Raw genomic sequence first — 22,824 nt, forward strand, 5'->3', positions numbered from 1 at the left:
TCCCTGCCCGGCCGGAGTCTCCTCCGCGCAGAATACCCCGGCTGAGGGTCACTTTCCACTGGGACACGCCCACCCGTCCCACTTCAGCCAATAGCGACCCGGCATCTTGCCAGGCTGAGAACGCCCGAGCCAATGGAGACGCTCCTTGTTGAGCCGTGCGGCGCAAGATGGCAGCGCCCAGGCACGTCTGACGCTCTGGCTGGGGCCGTGCGGGCTGCTCCTGAGTAGATCAGCGCGGACAGGATGCTGCGCGTCTCTCTCAGAGAAGTGAGCGGGCTCCGAGACCCTCCCTCGGTTCCGCCCGGGGGCTCCCGCCGATGGGGCGGAGGCAGAGCCTCGAGCCGCCGGGAGCCCCGCGCGCGCCTGTCGCCGGGTCTCGGGAGTGCCCGGTGCAGCCGCCCGGACTCAGGCCTGTGCAGCCGGGTTTAAACCCCCTTCCAGCCTAACGGTGCTGCGACGCTTGTCTCTGTATCCACAATACACGGATGAGCGGCCTGATCCCATAAGCACCGATACGCCTGATGGGTGCGACAGGGACCCCTCCCCTGCTTAGACGGGTTTCGTGTTACCGCAGTGTTTGGAAACAGCTCAGGACCTGGCCGGAAGAACAGCGGCAGAGCTGAGCGAGGCCCAAATGCTCTGAAAGAGTTGCATGTGACAGCTGGGGATGGGCTTTGTTAGCTAATGCTTCTAGTCCATCATAGAATCATAGGACTGGAAGGGATGAGAGGTCATCGAGTCCAGCCCCCCGCCCTCAAGGCAGGACCAAGCTGTCTACACCATCCCTGACAGATGTCTGTCTAACCTGTTCTTAAATATCTCCAGAGAGGGAGATTCCACCACCTGGCAATTTATTCCAATATTTGACCACCCTGACAGTTAGGAATTTTTTCCTAATGATAAAAGTACTAAATGCAGGGTTCCCTGTAAACGTGTACAGCTGCTTGGGAGAGATTCCAATGATGCCTAGCTAATTAGCAGAGCGTCCACAGCTAGGGTTTGTTTGTTTGTTTCTACCAGTGGTGCACATTCACAGGGATGTAAAATCCTGTTTAATTAACCGATTTGGGGAGAGAGGCTGTAGCGGCCTCCCTACCCTTGGCAGGGGCTACTTCAGTTTGGGCAGCATGCCTCAGCGCGCCCCCCCCCCCCCGTCATTAATCATTAAGGCTATGTCTACACTTGTGGCTTCTTGCACGAGTAATATGCAAATGAGGCTAAGCGTGGAATATCGCCAAGCCTCATTCGCATACCTAATGAGCCACCATTTTTTTCAGAAGAGGCTCTTGTGCAAGAAGGAGCGTCTACACTGCCCCTTCTTGTGCAAGAAAAACCCTCTTGCGCAGTGCTGTTCTTCCTGAAAAGTAATAGGTGTAATGGCATTGCACAGGAGGGTTTTTCTTGCGCGAGAAGGGACAGTGTAGACACTCCTTCTTGCACAAGAGCCTCTTCTGAAAAAAATGGCTCATTAGGTATGTGAATGAGGCTTGGCGATATTCCACGCTTAGCCTCAATTGCATATTACTCGTGCAAGAAGCCGCAAGTGTAGACATAGCCTAAGGGTGTGGTTAAACAGATACCTAATTTGCACATAAATCTTTATTCACACATGGATGTAAAAAAATCTGCACATGGATGGAAAAGAATGGAGGGAACATTGACTACATCTATCAGATTTATCTCCAATATTAAGGGATGGGGGTGGGAATTAGTCTTATGAACTTGACTGAAATAATTGTTGCAAGTCATACCAATTATTTGTAACTATGTCCTTGCAATTTTAAAATGGAAACTGTCCTTTCAGATCTCTGCAGCACTGAAAGAAGGCCAAGTGAGTCCAACAGAGCTTTGTCAAAGATGTCTCTCCCTTATCAAAGCCACCAAATTTCTTAATGCTTACATTACTATAGCCGAAGAGACAGCATTAAAACAAGCTGAAGAATCAGAAGAGAGATATAAGAGAGGTAAGTTTCCTAGATATATATGTAATTGCTGTTCTTCCATAAAATTATTTTACTGTGGTGGATTGAACCTTTTGTTAAACTGAGTGAAGTCTGCTGTTTATTTGATTGTCTGTATGGAACAACCATGGGGTCAATTGAGACTGAAGGCTCTGTGAACATATAGGCTACGTCTAGACTGGCATGATTTTCTGCAAATGCTTTTAACAGAAAAGTTTTTCCATTAAAAGCATTTGCGGAAAAGAGCATCTAGATTGGCATGAATGCTTTTCCGCAAAAGCACTTTTTGCGGAAAAGTGTCCGTGCCAATCTAGACACGGTTTTGTGCAAGAAAGCCCCGATCGCCATTTTCGCCATCGGGGCTTTTTTACACAAAACAGTTTTTAGCTGTCTACACAGGCCCTCTTGCGCAAAAACATTTCTGGAAAAGGGCTTTTGCCCGAACGGGAACGTCAAAGCATTTGTGCAAGAAGCACTGATTTCGGACAGTAGATCATCAGTGTTCTTGCGCAAAATCAAGCAGCCAGTGTAGACAGCTGCCAAGTTTTTGCGCAAAAGCAAGCGCTTTTGCGGAAAAACTTGCCAGTCCAGACGCACCCATACTGATTGTAAATAGGATGAATATGAGGTGAATAGGATGAAGCTTGATAAGGACAAATGCAAAGTATTCCACTTAGGAAGAAATAATCCATTTCACACATACACAATGGAAAGTGACTGTGTAGGAAGGAGTACTGCAGAAAGGGATACAGTGAACCCTAAGCTAACTATGAGTTAACAGTGTGACATTGTTGCAAAAAAAGCAGACATGATTCTGGGCTGCATTAACGGGTGTGTTGTCAGCAAGACACAAGAAGTCATTCTTCTGCTCTACTCTGCACTGATTAGGCCTCAGTTGGAGTATTGTCTAGTTCTGGGCACCACATTTCAAGAAAGATGTGGAAAAATTGGAGAAGGTCCAGAGAAAAGCAACAAGAATGATTAAAGGTCTAGAAAACATGAGCTATGTGAGGCAAGGTTGAAGGAATTGGGCTCCTTTAGTTTGGAAAAGAGAAGACTGAGAAGGGACATGATAGTGCAGGGGTGGCCAACCTGCAGCTCTTTGCTTAGAGAAATTCGGCTCATGACCGCTCTGCACACACGCCCCAGGGCCTGGAGGAAGAAGCTCGTTGTGATGGCGGTGGCAGCTCTGGTGAGACCCAGGCATTGGGTTAGAGCTGGGGATGGGGTAGTGGTGCCTGGCTCTGGGGAAGGGTGGGTGCATTGGTTAGAGCAAGCAATCTGGGGGTGCCTGGTTCTGGAAGAGGGGTGGGGCATGGGTTATAGAGCAGGGGGGCTGAAGCACCTTAAACTCTAAAGTCTTCATGGATGTGGAATAAGGCAGCCAACACAGATGTCAAATTAAAATCCAGGGCAAAAAAAGAATCAGCATGTACCTGGTTTACACTGTATTTCTTTAAAGAAAATTCAAAGGATGCTATATTGTTTGCCAGGCTGAAGCAATTCATCTGAGAGATGAGTCTCTCCCTTATTGTTTTTGAATCTGTCATATTTGCAGTCTGAGACAGACCTGAATTTTTAGAACTATAAAAAACCCATAATCTTCATAAATTAAAAAAAAAAAAAAAGGAAACCATGTCAGAGATTAACAAGTTGGAGTGAAACAGGCACTTCAAATTGTGCTCTTGTCCAAAATGTTCTGTAATGTTGTTGTTATCACTATATTGTGTGTATTGTGTATATATATATCTAGATAGGTAGATAGATTAAAATATATAAAAATAAATATATAATGTGTGGCTCTTTGTACTCTATCCACAGCAATTTTGGCTTTTAGTCTCTAACTGGTTGGCCACCCTTGTGATAGCGGTTTTCAGGTATCTAAAAGGGTGTATCAGAGAGGAGGGGGAAAAATTGTTCTCCTTGACCTCTGAGGATAGGACGAGAAGCAATGGGCTTAAACTGCAGCAAGGGAGGTTTAGGTTGGACTTTAGGAAACACTTCCTAATTGTCAGGGTGGTCAAACACTGCAATAAATTGCCTAGGGAGGTTGTGGAATCTCCAGGGCTCGACAAATAATGTAAACTACTCGCCCATGACGAGTAGATTACAACCTGGAAAAGCTGGCGCAAAGCGATCTGCGCATACGCAGAGCGCAGAACTGCACGGCTGGCAAGCCATGGGAATCTCCATCTCTGGAGATATTTAAGAGCAGGTTAGACAGACATCTTTCAGGGATTATATACACTGTGCTTGGCCCTGCCATATGGGCAGGGCACTGGACTTTGATGACCTTTTGAGGTCCCTTCCAGTTCTAGTATTCTATGATTGCACTTTAGGCAATCGCTATTTACAGAAGATGAGGAATGATGTGGCAGGGGAGGAATTTCAGCCTAATAAATCTGCCGTACCATCTCATTGCTTCAGCAAAATGCCAGCCAGTATGTTCCAGCTTCTAGACGTTTAACCACTTTGAAATTCTTCCCTCGTTAACTAATAGCCATCTACCAATTACTAGAGCACAGTTGCTGAGCATCAGAAGATAGAATCTATGACTCTTGGTTTGGGAGTGGAGTAGACTTAAGCAGCTTCTTTAGATGAAATAAGCATTACATTGCCAGGTGGTAAGCATCTTTTTTGAATAATTTATCTAGTTGAAGCTGCTTCTTCAATTGCAGAGAATATGTAGTATGAGTGTAAATCTTGGTCTGAGTAAAGTCCTTAAATGATGATGTCAAAACAAAAGATATATTGTGAAAAATATAATTTTAAAAGCATTAGAGTATAACTCATAAGTGAAGCTAAAGAGTAAAATAAAATGTCATTGCTAAGTAACAGACAGTTTGTTTTAATACTAGATTTTCCTCTGTTGTCTTTGTGCCAACTTTGTACCAGGTCAGATACTGGGGGATTTAGATGGAGTTCCTGTAGCAATAAAAGACAACTTCAGCACAGCTGGAATTGAAACAACATGTGCATCAAACATGCTGAAAGGTAAAATAGCGTGTTGTAATCAAAATAAACACCATTTTGAAGCTCTGGTCCTTTTCTCTGAAGAAGCACAGCTTATTTAAAGCCTAATCATTTCAAAAACTGAATTACTTTTAAGCACAACACTTCCCTTAACTCCATCTGCCAAACTTTTGTGCTCTTTGGGGTCATATTTTTAAATAATTGTTAATATTGTAACAATGTAAATATATGAGAAGATCGATGTTACCTATAAGCAGTACATTAAAATGTTACTGCAGGTCCCTGGCCCGACACCTTGGGGACCTGAACTGTCCAGGACCAGCGAGTTTGCTGGACCAGGGGAAGTCAGTGCTCCCCTGCTGGCTGCCCCACTCCCAGACTCCTTTCTCTGGGGCTCCCTGCCCTGCCACTGGCTCCGCTAAAGCTGGCCCACCATGGCTCCCCACCTTTCTGCCTGCCCACTGCCCCAGGATCTCCTGGGATTCCTCGCAGGGACTGTCTGGCTGCTGCCGGTCCTGCTGCTACAGGGTGTTCTCTGGGATTCCCACCTAGGGCCACCCGGCGTCCCGCCCACTACTAGGGCCACCCTGGTGCTGCCGGGGATTCCAGCTGCCTGCCTCCACTAGTCCTGCTTCAGTCAGGAGTTCCTTGGCAGACTCTGCCTGGTCATCCCAGCCCCGATGCCATGGAGGGTTTCTGGCTGGGGAATCCCCAGCTGCAGCTGAAGGTTCCCTGGCTGGAGCTGAGCCACATGGCCCCGCTAACGCTGAGGGTTCCCCGGCCCGGGTGGGAACTCCTGGGCTGCTGCCTGTCACTGCTGATGCCAGGGGTTCCCTGCTTGGGGCTGGAGCTCCCCAGCCACTGCCTGGCCCCGTTGATGCTGGAGGTTCTGGGCCAGGGCGGGGGCTCCACATGTGCTGCCTGGCCCTTCCAGAGCACCGATGTTGTTGGAGCAAAGAGTCCCGGATTTGGGAGGTTCAACCTGTAGTTTATAATCATCAGGTTATGTTTTGCTTTGTTACAGGCGAATAGTCAATGTTTTTTAAATCGTCTTTTTATATACAGGCAGTCCCCGGGTTACGTACAAGATAGGGACTGTAGGTTTGTTCTTAAGTTGAATCTGTATGTAAGTCGGAACTGGTGTCCAGATTCAGTCGCTGCTGAAACTGACCAGCGGCTGACTACAGGAAGTCCGAGGCAGAGTTGCTCTGCCCCGGGCTTCCTGGAATCAGCCACTGATCAGTTTCAACAGCGGCTGAATCTGGACGCCAGTTCCGACTTACATACAGATTCCACTTAAGAACCCCAGGCATCCCCAAGTCAGCTGCTGCTGAAACTGATCAGTGGCTGATCCAGGAAGCTGGGGCAGAGCAACTCTGCCTCGGGCTTCCTGTAGTCAGCGCTGGTCAGTTTCAGCAGCGGCTGATTTGGGGACGCCTGGGGCAGAGCAGCTGGGGTGCTGCTGGGTCAGTTTCACTAGCTGCGCCCTCTTCCTCCCCCCCCAGCAGACCCCCCCCCACCCCCCAGCAGACCAGGGAGACGGGGAGCAAAGCCTCGGGGGACGCCAGCAGCGGGACAGCCGCGGCACATCTGGGCTGTCCCGCTGCTAGCGTCCTCTGCGGCTTTGCTCCCAGTCTCCCTGGTCTGCTGGGGGTAGCCCCCCCCCCAGCAGACTGGGGAGACGCGGAGCAGCTTTTCTTGCCCCAGAGGACGTGGGCGGCGGGACCGCGGCACATCTGGGTGTCCCGCCGCTCCCGTCCTCCGGGGTGAGAAAAGCCCCGTTCGTAACTGCGGATCCGACTTAAGTTGGATTCGCATAACTCGGGGACTGCCTGTACAGTAAAACCTGTGTTATCCGTCATGCTCGGGGATTAGGGCATTCTGGCTATCTAAAAATTCCGGTTATCTGAGGGTTCCATCAACCTAGGAAAAACTAATGGACAATAATAGTAAAACTCAAGTTTTTAATATTGGTAGTTTTGTAGTGTGAGACTGTTGGTCTCACATTTCTATTTTGAGTTAAAGATGATTAGTACGTCTTAAATAAAAAAATGTTAAGCCAATCATTGTAAACCAAGCCCGACCTGTGTGCCTGAAGATGTGACAGTATTGTGGCTGGTGGCAATGCCGGTTAACAAAGTTTTCTGGTTAACAAGGTTTCACTGCATATCACATTGCAAACATAATATTTGTTGTGTTTGTAGCCATTTGTTCCTAGTTCTTGAACTCAATGGTTGTCTTATATTTAATATGAAAGTCATTATTTCAAATTATGTTCTCTGGATTTTTGTTTCATAGCAATTTTTTTTCCTTTTGAATACCCATAGCTCATTTCACTCAGTAGGCCCATCAAGCTGTCCATAGGATTGTACGGATATGTTTCATTAGTAAAAGCACTAGTATTATCCTATTTGGGGGAAAAAATCTCACATAGCTGTATTAGATTTCTACAAACAGCGAACATTAACTAATGAAGGGAAAGAGTAATGATACAAAAAGAAGTAAACTGAAAAAATTGGGGACTAATCTTGCTAATTGATTTCAATTAGTGTTATTGTGTTGTTTGTAATAATGAAAGGGGGAAAACTGACTATAACCTGACCATTGCTGGTTAGTTGGTATCTCAGACTGCCTTTATACTGCATGCCACCAAAGCAGGGGTAATTGTGCGTGGGTGAGAGTCTTGAAGGTGAAATTCTGATATAGGCTCTAATAGCTTTCTCAGAAAAAGATTTCTGCATCAGTATTGGTCAGAACAGCTGTTAGAACTCAGGCTGCAATTAGGGATGTAAAATCCTTTTTAATTAGGTAAGCAGTTAAACATTGTTTTAACCAATTAACTGATTGAACAGGGACGGGCTGCTTCAGTCCTCCCCAGTTAACTGTAACTGGTAAGCAACACCAGGTGATGCTTACTTGGTTCTCATCTCCATGTGAACAAGTCTGAGTTAACTATACTAACTATACTGTTGGCTCAGTCTCAGGAGAAGGAAGTCTCTAGGAAATAATAAAAGTGCTGATTAAGGCTTATTCCCTGTTTATTATCAATACATTTTGATTATCACTGCTACTGTCATAAAGAAACTTGGTAGCACTGCACAGTGACAGTTGCCATGCAGAGATGATGACTTTGAAAGTCCTCCAGATGACATCAGACAATTTTTTAACCAGTCTGATTTTTTTCAAGGTTATATTCCCCCTTACAACGCTACAGTAGTTCAGAAGTTATTGGATCAGGGGGCTGTGCTTCTAGGAAAAACAAATCTAGATGAATTTGCAATGGGGTAAGTTATATTACATATTTAATATTGTTTCATGGATTATAATCAATTTCTAATCCTTAACGGCTGGGTTTTCATACATTTGTGTTATGGTGGGAAATTCTCTCCATGAGTATCTAATGACTGTCTGTGAATTTCTCAGTGAATATTTATCCAGTTATGGTGTGTATCCATTGTGGTGAGATTTTAAGAAAGGAAGGCCAGACACTGTAGCAGCTGTGCATGATAGGATGGTACTGAGGGATTAATTGTGTAGTATTTAATTTCAAGATGACTCCAGTTTTCTTGGTAACTGAATTACCCTCTGATCCATCACCTAAGCATGAGAATTATCACATTGCCTCTGTACTCTACCTCATCTTGGAAACCCTAAAATATTCCAGGAAGGGCTGTGCTTTCTACAGAACAGTCTACATTCCCACCATTGTGTGACTCTCTCTAATGACATGCTATTTCAACCAATCTTTTGTGGTTCTCTCATACCTAGGGTTGGCAGTTTACTGTATCTCAGGCTTAAAGATCTTAATTTTGAAGCAGACTCATCATTTAATTTGCCTGTCGCTTACATGGTTTGAATCCACTGACTTCAGTAGAGTTGTACTTAATTTAGGGTGAGTTAGGAGAATTTAGCCTTCAGTCTGCTCTGTAGAAAGGCGTGAAGGTATAACAATAGGTTTTTAAGCTTTCCTGCAACTCTTAATTTAACAGCATTGGGTCAACTTCACAAGTAAATCTATACCAGCCTTTCCATAACACAGTCAGATTTGCCTGAAGGGTCAGGAGTAATAGTTGGAATTGGAAAAAAAACACATATTAATAATGTGAAGTATTGAAATATAGTTGTCTATGTTTGTCCTATCTGAATTTCTCTTCTCAGATCTGGGAGCACAGATGGAATATTTGGACCAGTCAGAAACCCCTGGAGTTATTCAAGGCAGTATAGAGAAAAATGTGTGCAGAACACCCAGACTGAGAATGAAGACTCCAATTGGCTGATAACAGGAGGAAGCTCAGGAGGCAGTGCTGCTGCAGTGTCTTCTTTCACATGTTTTACGTAAGAACCTTTATGGAATTATTAACTGCATCATAACAGTGTGTGCCCTTTTTTCCTCCATGCTTCCTTTGTTTTATAGAATTTTCTATGAACTAGGTTACTAGTGAAGTGCCAGGAGAAGGGAAGATAATGTTTTTGTTTGAAACTATAGGATAATTTACACTGTATTGAAGAATTAGTTCCGCTAGGGAAAACATAGAGGTTCTGAAATGCAGAACATAAATTATCAGTGATTTACGTAAAGGTAAGCTTTAGTCTGTTCATTCTGAGTATCATTCAAAATATTGCCAGGAACATTTTGCACTGCTTGACATTTATGGTGGCAGCAACAAAGAATGTTGCTGTTATCATTCATACCAACTCTGTCTCAAAATGTCATGGGATCCATGGATGCCACCTCCCACCAAAAAAAGGGGAAAAATCTCGATTCTGTGCTGTCTAAAGATCTCAACTCTTAAATTGTAATATTCCTTCCTCCAACATACTTCATTTATGTGTCAGTGTTTGCCTAATAATTCAGACATAGGATTTGGGAACTAATAATCTTCAGAACCCAGATATACTATAAACAACCAAGTTATGCAAACACTTAGAAATTCTTTTTTTTTTCAATGTAGATTTGAAAAGAGATGGGTTTTTGTAGAAGCTAGTATTGGTTTATGATGATGTTGTAAAATGCTAACATTTTGTGTGAAAATATAGATAAAATGTATTATGTATATGGAGTAGCTTTTAGCTGTAAGATAAATATACAAAGTGTGCAATTTCAGGATGAAAGGTTTATCTTAGTATTTGCAAGGGGGAATTCTACACCACTGCACAATGCAGAATTTTGCAGAAATTAATATTTTTTGCATATAATTTCCTTTTTCCCCCGCAGAAGTGGGCTGCAATGCTGTTGGCTGCCAGTAGGACCAACTGGACCCACCAGAGCCCAGTTCCCACATACAAAGATACTGCTGGGGAAGGAGGGAGAGCTAGAGAGATCCTAGCAGCTGCAGTTCTCAATATGCCTGAGGGGAAGGAGAGGGCAGTACACAGGAAACACCGTGCAAGCCTAGTACCAAGAATCAGGCTCTCTCTCCTTCTTGGGCTCTGAGAATTAGGGGACATGTGTCTGGGAGGGACATGGCTGGGATCTGAGGAGTGAGAGGGTGCAGGAATATGGTTAGGCGGGCTCACAGGGCTGGGAGGACATTTAGCTGTATTGGCTGGAGGGTCTCCATGGCAGGGATCTGGGGAAAGGAGATGTGAGTGTCTGATCTCCCAACTGGACTCTGGGATAGACGGGAGTAGCAGGGCTGGCCCACAACATTGGTCTGGCAAGCTCACAGATATTTCTGGACCAAAGAGCCTGGACAGCCAGGAACGTGGGACTGGGAGGCCAGTCGCAGCAGAGCTAGCACCTCAGAAAGCGTAGTCCTGGCTACTGGTGGAAGCAGAGCCCGGTAGCCAGGGCTGCCTCCAGGAGCAGAGCCAAAGCAGAGCTGACAGTCGGAAGAGGAGCATTGACCTCTCCTGATCCAGTAACCTTCCTGGTTCAGGACTGCTCCAGTCCAAAGGGTGCCAAATCAGGGAGATCCAACCTGTATTGAAATTTTGACAAATAAAATTTGCAGAATTTTTAATTTTGGAATGCAGAATTTTTGGCTGCAAATTTTCTCACCAGGAAGATATAAGGATATAAATGGTAATTTGTGTAAGAGTTTGAGTTATGTAGCAATGTCTGCTAGTTGTATAGAAGATTCTAGCTGCTTTTATTTAAGAATACTCATTAGCTAATGGTTTTGTTTGCCTATTAAATAGGAGCTGAGTGCCTAAAGGAAGATGTACTTTAACTTATTCTCATATTTGTGCATTTGAAAAAAATCCCATTTATAAGTCTGTGACTTTTAAGAGCAGAGACAATTTGGATCTGTTTTGAAGTATCAGTCCTATTAATGATGATTCTATTTAAACCATAGGGCTTTAGGATCAGATACAGGAGGGTCCACCAGAAACCCAGCTGCTCTCTGTGGAGTAGTAGGTTTAAAACCAACCTATGGACTGATTTCTCGTCATGGTCTCATTCCATTAGTGAACTCCATGGACGTACCAGGAATTTTAACCAGATGTGTGGATGATGCAGCGATTGTATTAGGTATTATTAGTGCCCGTCTTTATATACATTTTTTTCCAAAATCTTTGGAATTCAAGAGCCCACTGTACTACTTTTGAGTTTCACAAGCCTTTTTTCATCTTTCAGGTGTGCTTGCAGGTCATGATCCCAAAGACTCTACTACTGTGCAGGATCCCTTTAAGCCGTTTGAACTACCGAGTTTTATAGATGCCAGCAAGCTCTGTATAGGAATACCAAAGGTAGCGTTTCCAACTTTCTTTCCAGTGATAGAGTATAAAGTTATACGTCTTGCTCCCAAAGTCTTCAGTGATTTGGATCTATGGAGACAGCATGTGGAACTGAAAGTGTGTGTATTTCAGGATTTGCTGTTTACCTCTTCAGGCTATTATAGGCTATTTGCTGTTTACCTCTTCAGGCATTGACTCTCTCTACAGAGTTCTGTCCAGTCTTTGGAGGGAATATTATCTAGAAGTTGTAAGGAAATGAGGAGCCTGAGCTCCGTGGCTTTAATGTTGGCTCTTTCACTGACTGCCTATTTGACTTAAAGGAAGTCACTCTTTTCTTGGTGCTTGAATCTGTGTCTACACTGCAAGCTAGGGGTGTGCACCCTCTGTTTGTGTATACATGCGGTAGCTCAATGACAGCTAGCCTGAGTACAAACATCAGTAGCACATGTATCATAAGCACGGCAGAGCCATCCTGCATGTAAACCAGCTTGAAACTGGGGTGAACATTTTTGGCATCACTCAGCTATGGCTTTGCTGCTGCTTACTGTGCTACCATGGCTACATTGCTGTTGATACACCATGCTAAGCTCTAATGCTACAAGTACATGTGCATGAGTAGGAGAATTGTTTCCCTAGCTTACAGTGTAGACATAGCCTGAGTGTAAAAGAGGGGTAATACTTCACAAGACTGTTTATGGAGTGCTTTGAGATCCTTGGCTGAAAAGCACTACGTTAATGCAAAAGTTTCTTATGCTGTACAAAGAAGGGAATCGCACAAAAAGAGTTCTAGTTAGGGATCATGTACCTAAGATTTAAAATTTGTTTTGCTTTTTTTAATTAACATTCATAGAAGCTTTTCTATTAATAGACACTTTCAGTGAGATAATGGGAAAAATGGTTGGATTTAAACTCCCCTTCACTAATTGCAATCCAAGTATTCTGCTAGTACAGGTGAACCAGGAAAATTTTAGACTGAGTGACACTGTTTGGTTATTTTTATTGTCTCAGCTGAGTGAAATGCAAAAAGAGCAGATATAAGATCATGTAAGTTACTAAAATTGAAAATATTTAACATACATAAAATGATGTAAATAAGAAAAGACTAGTGGTATTTCTCCTGCCAGTAATGCCCCTTTCACAATATTATGAGTTTTTCTCTGTGTAAGCAACACTGTTAGTACTAGGATGTGGTCAAGTTCACAGGATTGGATCCATATTTTGACACTGAACTAATAGGTAGAACTGTAGCAAGTGTTGCCAAAAGTGAAAATGCAACTAAACACCATTAGTAACTTAAACTAACCAGGCTGTCTATCAGAGCCTCCTTGTAAGGGCTTGTCTACATGGGAAAGTTAATGCACTTTAAATTTACATCCTAGCTAATTCTGCTGTTCCTCAGTACCTCACTGCTCACTCAGTAGCTATGCTAGGCAAATCTCCCCACATTGGCAAATCCTAAGAGCATACACAGAGTGAGGCTTGTCACCAACCCCCCTGTTATGACACTCACTCTGATTTAGTGCTGTCTTTGACATAGGTATGACACTTGCCATTCATGTACTTTAGCCATTCTGCTCATTTAACATAAAAGCCTGGTATTGTGGTTTAAATTTTAATATGTACTGTACCTGAACTGAAGCTCAGTGCAGCACAACCGCAGTTAATAGACTCTGAAGGGGAAACTACCCGTTTGTCAAATTACAAAATAGAAGCAAGACTTGCATAGTGATATATTCTAACCTGACCACCTGAATAACAGAGTAGGACCATTATGATCATCTTTTTGGCCTTAAAATCTGTGAAAGAAACCTATTAACTGAATACTATTTAATATCCTTTAATGTTCCACGCAAACGTAAGTCTGTAATAAGTCATTTTAAAAAGAATGTTGAGATGAGGTCTAATTTAACTGTATTTGCATCTAATAATATGTTCCATAATTTGGCCTGTTTGCAGATAATTAAGAATCTTTGAAAGTAAACCCATAGAAAATTTTTTAAGATGGTTGTGCATATGATTAATATTCTAACTATTGTTCTCTAAGGAATACCATGCACCAGGATTATCAAGTGAAACTCTGGCACTTTGGTCTAAGGCTGCTGATCTCTTTGAGAATGCAGGTGCCAGAGTAAAGGAAGTGAGTCTACCCCACACACAGTATTCAATTATCTGCTATCATGTGCTGTGCACAGCAGAAGTAGCATCAAATATGGCTAGGTTTGATGGACTAGAATATGGTAAGTTAAAGTTTTCAAAGGAAAAAGGGCTATATTTATATAAAAATAAGCATTCACTTTGGTTATTAAATTGTATAAAGATTCCTGCCAAAGGTGTATGTGCTATGATGACTTAACAGACACGGTTACCTGCATTTAATGGTTGAATGTTTGGCGTTACGTTTTTTCCAACATATAATAGAGTCTATTATATACTCTATTACACATATTCAGGTTTTGAACTAGACTGAGTGGTCTTTGTGCATCTGTCCATGGGTCACAGAATTGAGCCATTTGCCAAACAGTTAAGCAAGTGCCATAAACAAGTTCAGTTTAATTGAAAAATGAGTGGAATTTCGCTGCTTACATCAGTGTGAGTGGTGCTGAGTTTTGGGTGTGCTTTAAGTTATGGGTAGATAGGGCCTGATCCAAAGTCTATGGAATTAATTCCATTGAATTTCAATGAATACCATCGCTTAGGATCAAACCCCTGTAAATAAGTCGTTGGCTTTTCATTTCTGCAAGCAACGTTTGTTTGATTTTGTTTAGACTGAGAGAAACTGTATTTTAACGCATGTACTCTGCAGCACAAACCATGCATGCATTTTTCAGATCAGTTTTTAGACTCTGCTCAAAATAAACTGAAGGGTGAGCTATCGGTATTACTGAAATATTTCTACATATGCATTTCATGAAGGATGAGAAGAGTTAGTTCTCTCTACCTTCCCTGTCAGATTTAAATGAAACATAAGAGTGTTCATATTAGGGATATGAACAGTTAACCAGTAAGCATCACCCTTAACTGGTTAACTGCTTAACCCTTAACTGATAGAGGCTGCACCATGGGCAAACATTGCTCCATCCCTATGAAACCCACTGCAGACAGGGGTTGCTTAGGCTGTCTGGAGCAGCCCCTGTCTGCAGTGGACCTGGGGGGACCACAAACAGGGGCTGCTCTGGGCAGGCTGGCGAAGTCCCTGCTTGTAGCAGGATCCCCAGGAGTCAGGCTGGAGTGGCAGTCCCCCTTTAATTAAGTGGTTAAACTTCCCATTTAACCCATTAACCAGTTATGTAGGATTTTACATCCCTAATTCATATGCAGCACTTCTTTCATTGTACTTTTCATAATGGATACAAATTTCTTGAGACCCCCCCAAATGCGTAGTCCCCAGTATAATTCCAGAATTAATTTAATATTTAACAAGTTTTTAGCTTGTGTGCAAAAAAAAATGTTAATATCTGCCACACTTGATGTACTATGTCATCATGAAGATAAATATTTTATATTATTTTCATGGATCTTTGGGATTTGTTTTAAAATTACTGGTGATTTACCTTTAGGACACCGTTCTAGTATGGACAAGTCCACAGAAGTCATGTATGCTGCAACACGACGAGAAGGGTTTAATGATGTTGTCAGAGGAAGAATTCTATCAGGAAACTACTTTTTGTTAAAACAGTAAGTTCAGCACATTTCAAATCTCAAATGTACAATATCAATGACTTATTTCTAAAGCAACTCAGGATGAAATTACTTACATTGGGCAAATTCTTTGTTGCTAAGGCAATATCTATTTATATTGATTTAACTGTATAATATGAGACACCCGGATTTTAATGCCTACAAATAAATGCTTTCCTACCTTCAATTTAGGAAGGTAGAACAGCATTTTGTGCAATGGGTACTTTGAGTGCCATATTGGTACTCCTTGGTTAAGCCATGCAAAAATTTAGCCTGTGGTGTTTTAGTGATTGCAGAAGTGAAAGAGGGCCAGTACGGCATACTGGCCCGTACACACCTGACATTAAAATTCTGCTGTGGCACATTGCTGTACTTTCTGCTCCCCCTGCCCTGAACTGCCAATGGAGAAGAGGGAACAAAAGGGGCAGCTGCCCTAGGGCCTGGCAATTTAAAAGCTCAGCTGGATGAACTGATCAGAAAGAACATATTTATTTCCCACCCAATCTCAATCTGTCTTCATTGATGACTGTTATTGGAGAGCATATTACCCCTCTAACTTTGTAAGATTTTCACTTTCTCTGCCTCCACCCTGTTGGGTTCCAACCAATGAGGATTTCCACTCTGCCACATTGTATTAGAAACATTTATGTACTGTTGTTCTCTGCCTTTAAAGATAAGTCCCAAAAAAGGAACAGTATGCTAATTACCTGCATTTGGAAACTCCAAATCAAAGACCTATGAACTGTTCAATAGGTGAATTGAGCTGAAGCTGTCTGAACTCCCCTAGCCAGTGGAAAGCTGCAAGCTGAGAGGGGGTATCTTCACTGAGCCATAGCAGGAGGATACAGGTGCAGTTGCCCTGAATTGTGACACTGAGTGCACATAAGAATATTCCTACTGCTTTAAAGTTTTACAGAGCTAATAAAAGCCATATGTCTTCAAGTTACAGATGACATCAGCATTTGGGCCCTTTGAAATCTAAAATTTAACTACTCGGTCTTTTCTCCTCTTAAAAGCAGTTGATATAAAATTTTAAACCAGGAAAACTAGTTGAAGACACTTAGTCTTACATGAGTCTTGAACATTTCCATTAGTTCTGCAACTCTTAAAATGGATCAGTTGTATCTTGATGTTTACAATCATTTTGAAAGACTAAGAATCAGGTTCTCTTGTAAATGCTTTAAAGCCTTGAAAAGTTAAGACACTTTCAGATTTGTTTTCATTACAACTTTTCAGCAAATTGGATCTTCAGAGTGATGAGCTGACAACTATGTATTGGATAATCTGAATTTTTTTTATCAGACACCACACTGGTATTTACTTACAGTTGATTTACAAAATATTTGCTGTTTAACCAGAAAATGTTTAATACCAGTTATTGACTAATTCTTTCGAAACTGAACTTCTAAACTTGACATTAAATCCTTAAACTTAGGGTAATGCTGCAGTAGGAAATATAAACTGTTTAGTTTGTTTCTGCTTCAGATATACACCAAAACAGATGAAGAATTCAGAGCCTCCTTCAGTCTAAATTGCTGCTTACATAAAATAAATCACTCCGGAATTTTGAGCAAAGACCTGATGTGGTTCTCTGGAATATCAATAAAAAGGACCAGATGTAGCAATGTCATTTATCAGTCATTTTCCAGACATCACTCTTCCATCATGCAATGAAATTCAGGGATAATTGAACAGTAGACTTCCAGAAAGAGACTGGGTCACAAAATATCTAGAGCCTACCCTTCACATGGCTTGTGTTTTCCTTTATTTATATTCCCTCTCCACTCTTCAGTGACACTTGATCCTAGTTCTTCCTGCATGTGTTTCATGACTCATTTTAAGAACATACTTTAGTGCCATTAGGGCATCTGCAACCATGCTGCTTTGATGACTGAGTTTGTGCTGTTGAAAACCTAGGTGTTTGAAGCGATGCAGTCCTTCAACTCAGAGGGAACACTGGGTTTGTTTTTTCCCCACTGGTGTCTCATCCATTTTAATTATTGATGGTATTAAACTTAATTTCTAACTCCAGTGATTCTTTGTTCCTAGGAACTATGAAAATTATTTTATCAAGGCCCAAAAAGTTAGACGACTCATCGCCAATGACTTTGTGAATGTTTTCAATGGTGGTATTGATGTTTTGCTCACTCCTACTACTCTAAGAGATACAATACCATATGTAGAATTTATCAAAGAAGACAATAGAACCCGCAGTGCACAGGATGATATTTTTACACAGGCCGCAAACATGGCAGGTAAGTAGAGAAAGAAGTGCTTCTACTTAGAATATTCCCCTGCTAATCTTCAATTTAGTATCCATTCTCACTAGCTGACTGCCTTCTTTTTATAGGATCTCTGTATAGAAAGCAACTGTCTGAATCAAGTTGTCAGCATGTTTCTCTGAGTAGCAAAGCTTATATTGACCATAAGATGGTGGTAATGTAATGTGAGTTCATTCACTAAATGTGCAAGAATTTAATATATAATTACTCTTGGAGGAATTTTGCACTAAAACATTTTTAAAAATCTGAACCAATAATTAGAAATTCTGCACACCATTTAAAAATTCTGTATATTTGGTTTGTCAAAATAACACAATATAATTACACTTCACATTATTTTGGTAATTTATTTCAAAATCATGTCAGTATATCTGTAACAATGCAGACAATAAAAAAGAATCAGGAAATTTGTTTTGACAAATAGATTCCTTACTAGGCACATTAATGCAGAACTTTGAGTAATACTTACAGTACAGAAGAATGGTGGGCAACCTGCAGCGCATGGACTGGATATGTCCCATCAAGGTTCTATGTGTGGCCCACAAGATATTTTGTGAACTGTTGCTCACGCACAGGATTGCCAGATTCCACTGGCTTCCATCGACAGAGTTTCTTTCCTACCGATATCACTAAAGTGACATGCATGTACAGCAAGGGCATAGTAAGTGAGGTGTGTGCTGATTGCACACAACATTGTGAGAGCCATGTGCTCCTTCTGCATCCAGTCAGCATACCCCACAATTTCTAGATATGCAAGTACAGTTAGCAAAACTACCCTCTCTCAATAGACCATCTTGGTTATGACAGTCTTGCGATCCACTAAGATGGTGGGCCACTCATGCAGCCCACTCACTAGCCTAGGTTGCCCCTCACTGTTATAAAACCATATTTCACCTCAGAAGCAGAGCAAAGGCTTGGGGAATCGGGTAGGAGAAGAGCTGAGGGAAAAGAAAGTAATTGCTGGAAAGGAGCCTGGGAGTGTACCTGGAGTATTGGTGGATTTGGGTGGGAGAATTATGCAACAGGTGCTATTTGGGGGAGGGGGGGGGTAGGAGGAGGGGAGGAATTGTTAAGGAATTGAGGAGCCTCCTCCTCTTCTTCCTCCTCCATATGTAGAACATGCATGACCCCAGCTTCTCCTAGTCACTCAGGCACATCTGCCTTGTCCCTGTGTGGTCCTGTACCCCCTTCCCATTCAGCCTCTTGTGTTACCCCACTAGCTCTTGTGTCCCCAGAGACCCCTCAGCAGTCCTCTGTGTCCCACTCTGTCCACCACTACCCCATCCTGTGCCTCCTCACCTAGTCCTGTAGAGGAACCCAGCCTCTGCCCTCTTCATATCTGCAATTGGCTGTTCCAGTTCCTGAGCAACTACCCTCTTTCTGGCACCACAAGCCCCTAGCGGGTAAAAAGTGTAACTGCAGCACCTCTCTGGCAGAATGCATTTTCTACAGGTGCAGGGAATATGCAGAGGGTATGAATTCTGTGCATTTGCACAGAATTCCCCCAAGAGTAATAATCTTGGTTATATGACTAAGATTTTTAACTTTAGTGTCTTTGCTTACATGCTTTTGTTTTGGTTCCCTTTCCTAAGAGTCACTTTTGTAATAATTAATGTAATAGCTAATCTGCCACATATGATGTTTTAATAATTTTGCTTTTCCCTCCCCCCTCAGGGCTGCCAGCCATAACTGTTCCAACAGCAGTTTCGGAGAGAGGTTTGCCAATTGGGCTTCAGTTTATTGGCCGTGCATTCCGAGAGCAGCAGCTTCTTACTGTAGCCAAATGGTTTGAAAAACAAGTACAGTTCCCTATGATACAATTACAGGGAATGATGGATCATGGTCACATTGTGTCTCTCCATCAGAAATCCGCCTCTCTTTCATAACACAATACTTGGTGGCTTCATTAGCTGAAGTAAGGAGGATTTTAGAATATCTCAATCACTTTGTGCTGTTTTCAAATTGAGAAGAAATGTAATCCTTCTGTTTTTGTACAAAAGGATGGGTTGAAAAATCTAAAAACATCTATATTGAAGCAGCATGCAAAAGACAAGCAGGAGAGCTGGTTAGTGTGCAGTTAAACTGAAGTGAGGACTATGGTCTGTTCCCTACAACTAAGAACTGCCTGTATTGTTTATACTTAACATGAAAAAATATATTCAACGTGTATATCTTTATAATTATAGAGCAGCTTTCCCCTCTTCATTCAAGGCAACCTGCGGTACTTGAATAACATGCAGTCTTCCTTCAGAGTATAGTCCTAGAGTTCTGGTCTCCTGCTTCCTCCCAAGTTGTGTGGAACCAAGCTATGGAGGAGTCTTCAACCATAGTAGGCCTTAGTGAAGGAGAGTTATGCAAGAGCCTTGAGGCTGTCACCTGATAGGCTGATCATACCACTGAATTTGCCTACTTGCCCTCAGGGGTGCCCTACCACCCTTTCCTGCTATTCCAGAACCTGTAGTCATATTCAAAAAAATTTCCATAAAAATATGGAAGTGCAGTATTACACTCTGCACTCAAGGTTGGAAAGAAAGAGATGAGGGTGTGAAATTTCTTGTTCATTTCCAATCTCCTCAAGAGCAAGCACGTATCTAAACCACATACAGCACAGAAGAGCCATCTTTGTACAGAACCTGAAGGTGGCTGTGGTATTGAGAGCCTTTCCACAACAAGAACTAATTTGTAGATGTTTCCTTTCAGAAACAACCTTCTAATTTTCAGAAATTACTCTTCTGCTTGCTCCCTCTGTTTTTGAGGCATATATTATTTTCCTCACTGAAGACATTGCAGAAAGTTAGTCTTCCTGCTGAACGTTATTTGACACAGATGAAATGTTATGCATTTCCAACCCAGATGTTAGAATGTAAGATTTAACAGCCAGTAACATCTGCAAAATTTACCCTCAGAACCATTGTTTTCCATGTCACCAACCAGAGTGCTTATTTCTTTGTAACTCTCAGGTTTAGAGGCTCTGTTTTCTTCTCTCAAGGGATGATGATAAGAAATGAGGTAATTAAGCTGAGGGACCACAGCATTGGTGGTTTTCATGAATAGGTTTGACAAACACCTGACAGGGATAGTCTAGAGATTTAGTTGATCCTATTTCAGGAGAGTGGGAAGTAGATTACTTCAAGGTCCCTTCCAGCCCTACATTTCTGACTGCATGTGACCCCTCTTGTTCAGAGTCCACTCACTGCATCCCTTCCTACTGACACAGACTGTCCTTCACTCATCCTTCACTGAGGTGAGAAGGGGTGAAGGCTCCAGCTGGGGGTGCAGACTCTTGGGTGGGGCCAGGAGTGATGAGTTTTAAGTGCAAGAGGGGGGTCCTGACTGGGGCTAAGGCATTCCAAATGTGGGAGTGGGCTCTAGGGGTTGGGGTGCTGGCTGTGGGAGGGAGGTTGGGTCCATGAGGAGGCTTAGGGCTGGGGTAAGGTGCAGAAGGTGATGTGGGGAGTAGGCTGAGGGGGGCCTCTGCTGAGTCAGAAGAGTTGTAAGAGGAAGCGGGGGTGCAAGAGGGGATGTGGGTGCTGGCTCCAAGAGGAAGTTTGGGATGGGGGGGTTGACCTGGGGCAGGAGTTGAAGAAGTGGGAGGGATATCAGGGCACAGGCTCCAGCCAGCTACTGCTTACCTCAGACAGCTCCTGGTCAGCAGTGCAGAGGGGCTAATTGTGTGATTTCCAGAAGAAGCCAGCATGTCCCTATAGCCCCTCAGAGGCTCCAGGGAGCTCTGCATGTTCCCACAGGCTCTGGGGGCAGGGCATTGCCACACTGCCTAGGAGCTGCAGGGACATGCTGGACATTTGCAGAAGCTGCACGGAGTCAGGGAGCCTGTCTTAGACCTGTTGCATCACTGACCAGACTTTTTACAGCCCTGTCAGTGGTGCTGGTGCCTGGCAACCCTAGCACTCACTGAAATTAAGCCTGTAAAATATGTACACTAGCAACCAAGTTACCAATGCACATAAAGTGATATCTAATTTGTTTTTTTTTTTTTTGTCTGATTCCAACTCAGTCACATAGGGGAAAAATCATTGGCAGGTTAAAATGGCAAACAATTTCCATGGTGCTTTAATTAAAAGCTTAAAAACCTTAATTACATGCAGTAAACAAGACAGTTTCCTATAGTTAGTAAAGCAGTGGGCCATAAGGGAATATGGTAGGTTTGGTGTGGGGGGAGGAAGGGGGGAAAACGGAGGAGAGGAAGGTGAATGGTGATATATAGTTTCAGCTAGTCTGTTACAGACAAGGCAGATTCAGTCAGGATGCTGTTGTCACACTGACACCCCAGCCCAATGGTATATTCTATGAATAATTTCACTAAGCTCATTCCAAATGTGCACTCTTGGATCATTAGACCAGTTTTTAACATGGAGTTAGTTACAGGCAATCCACCGAGACTCTCCAGCCTATCTTGCCACCCAGACAAACTGAACACAGTAATGAGAACTGATTGAAAAACTATTCCCAGAGAGTACTTATCAATGAATGGTTCACAGTCAAGCTGGAAGGGCATATTGAGTGAGGCCCCGCTAGAATCAGTTCTGGATCCAGATTAAAATTGCAAGTGATCTGGACAAACTGGGGAAATGGACTGAAGAAAATAGGATGAAATTCAATAAGGACAAATGCAAAGTACTCAGGAAAGAAAAACCAGCTGCACCATACTTACAAGATGGGAACTGATTGCTTAGGAAGAAATACTGCAGAAAGGAATCTAGGGGTTATAGTGAGTCCCAACCTAAACATGATTCAGTGTGATGCTGTTGCAAAAAAAAAAAAAAACAAACCCACACACACGCAAACATCATTCTAGGATGTATTAGCAATAGTATTGTAAGCAAGACATGAGAAATAATTCCTCTGTTCCTCTCTGTGCTTATTAGGCCTCGATTGGGGTATTTACACATCAATATAAGAATGCTTTGACACGATTCATGGCACTGGATGTAAACTGAAGGAAGCAAAACATGGAATTTTAGAACATGTATCACTTGCCATTTCTCCATGAAAGGACTAAGAAATAGTGACTTCCTGTCATAGCCATTTGTGTCAGGTACATGTGCACAGTAGTACTTCCCTGTAGAGTGCTGGCTGCAGATTAGCACATGGATGTTATGGCAAAACTATGTATTCCCTCACATTACTACAGTGATACTTAGCCAAGAAAGGGGAGCTGAAACCTCTGTCACCTAGCATATGTCTAACACAAATCCCTGCGCTTTTCTGCCTCAACACATTGCTTAAAT

At 42.7% G+C, this 22,824-nt stretch overlaps 1 protein-coding gene across 2 annotated transcripts; it reads left to right on the forward strand.

Annotated features, from left to right (window-relative positions):
- The first annotated feature begins 128 nt into the window (after positions 1-128).
- Positions 129-22,364, forward strand: QRSL1 (glutaminyl-tRNA amidotransferase subunit QRSL1). Of its 2 annotated transcripts, none has more exons than XM_075923955.2 (11): positions 129-267; positions 1,805-1,964; positions 4,857-4,955; positions 8,122-8,218; positions 9,093-9,269; positions 11,234-11,409; positions 11,515-11,627; positions 13,660-13,852; positions 15,173-15,290; positions 17,343-17,548; positions 19,250-22,364. In XM_075923955.2, exons 1-11 carry the CDS (start codon positions 244-246, stop codon positions 19,459-19,461), a joined length of 1,575 nt encoding a protein of 524 aa, XP_075780070.1. In that variant the 5' UTR covers positions 129-243; the 3' UTR covers positions 19,462-22,364. The 2 variants fall into 2 exon arrangements, with proteins under 2 accessions (XP_075780070.1, XP_089633328.1); XM_089777202.1 differs by lacking the exon at positions 129-267 and adding an exon at positions 4,480-4,585 and having other exon boundaries at positions 1,826-1,964.
- Positions 22,365-22,824: the final 460 nt, after the last annotated feature.

This window comes from Pelodiscus sinensis, chromosome 3 (genome assembly GCF_052426305.1).
Source record: "Pelodiscus sinensis isolate ZL-2025 chromosome 3, ASM5242630v1, whole genome shotgun sequence".
Taxonomy (NCBI): Eukaryota; Metazoa; Chordata; order Testudines; family Trionychidae; genus Pelodiscus; species Pelodiscus sinensis.

Bases quoted from the DNA above. Each gene is read 5' to 3' on its own strand.
- QRSL1 (XM_075923955.2), top strand. From the start codon at position 244: ATGCTGCGCGTCTCTCTCAGAGAA. The intron at 4,956-8,121 runs GTAAAATAGCGT...ATTTTTTTCAAG, and splicing joins TGCATCAAACATGCTGAAAG to GTTATATTCCCCCTTACAAC. The intron at 15,291-17,342 runs GTAAGTTCAGCA...CTTTGTTCCTAG, and splicing joins AACTACTTTTTGTTAAAACA to GAACTATGAAAATTATTTTA.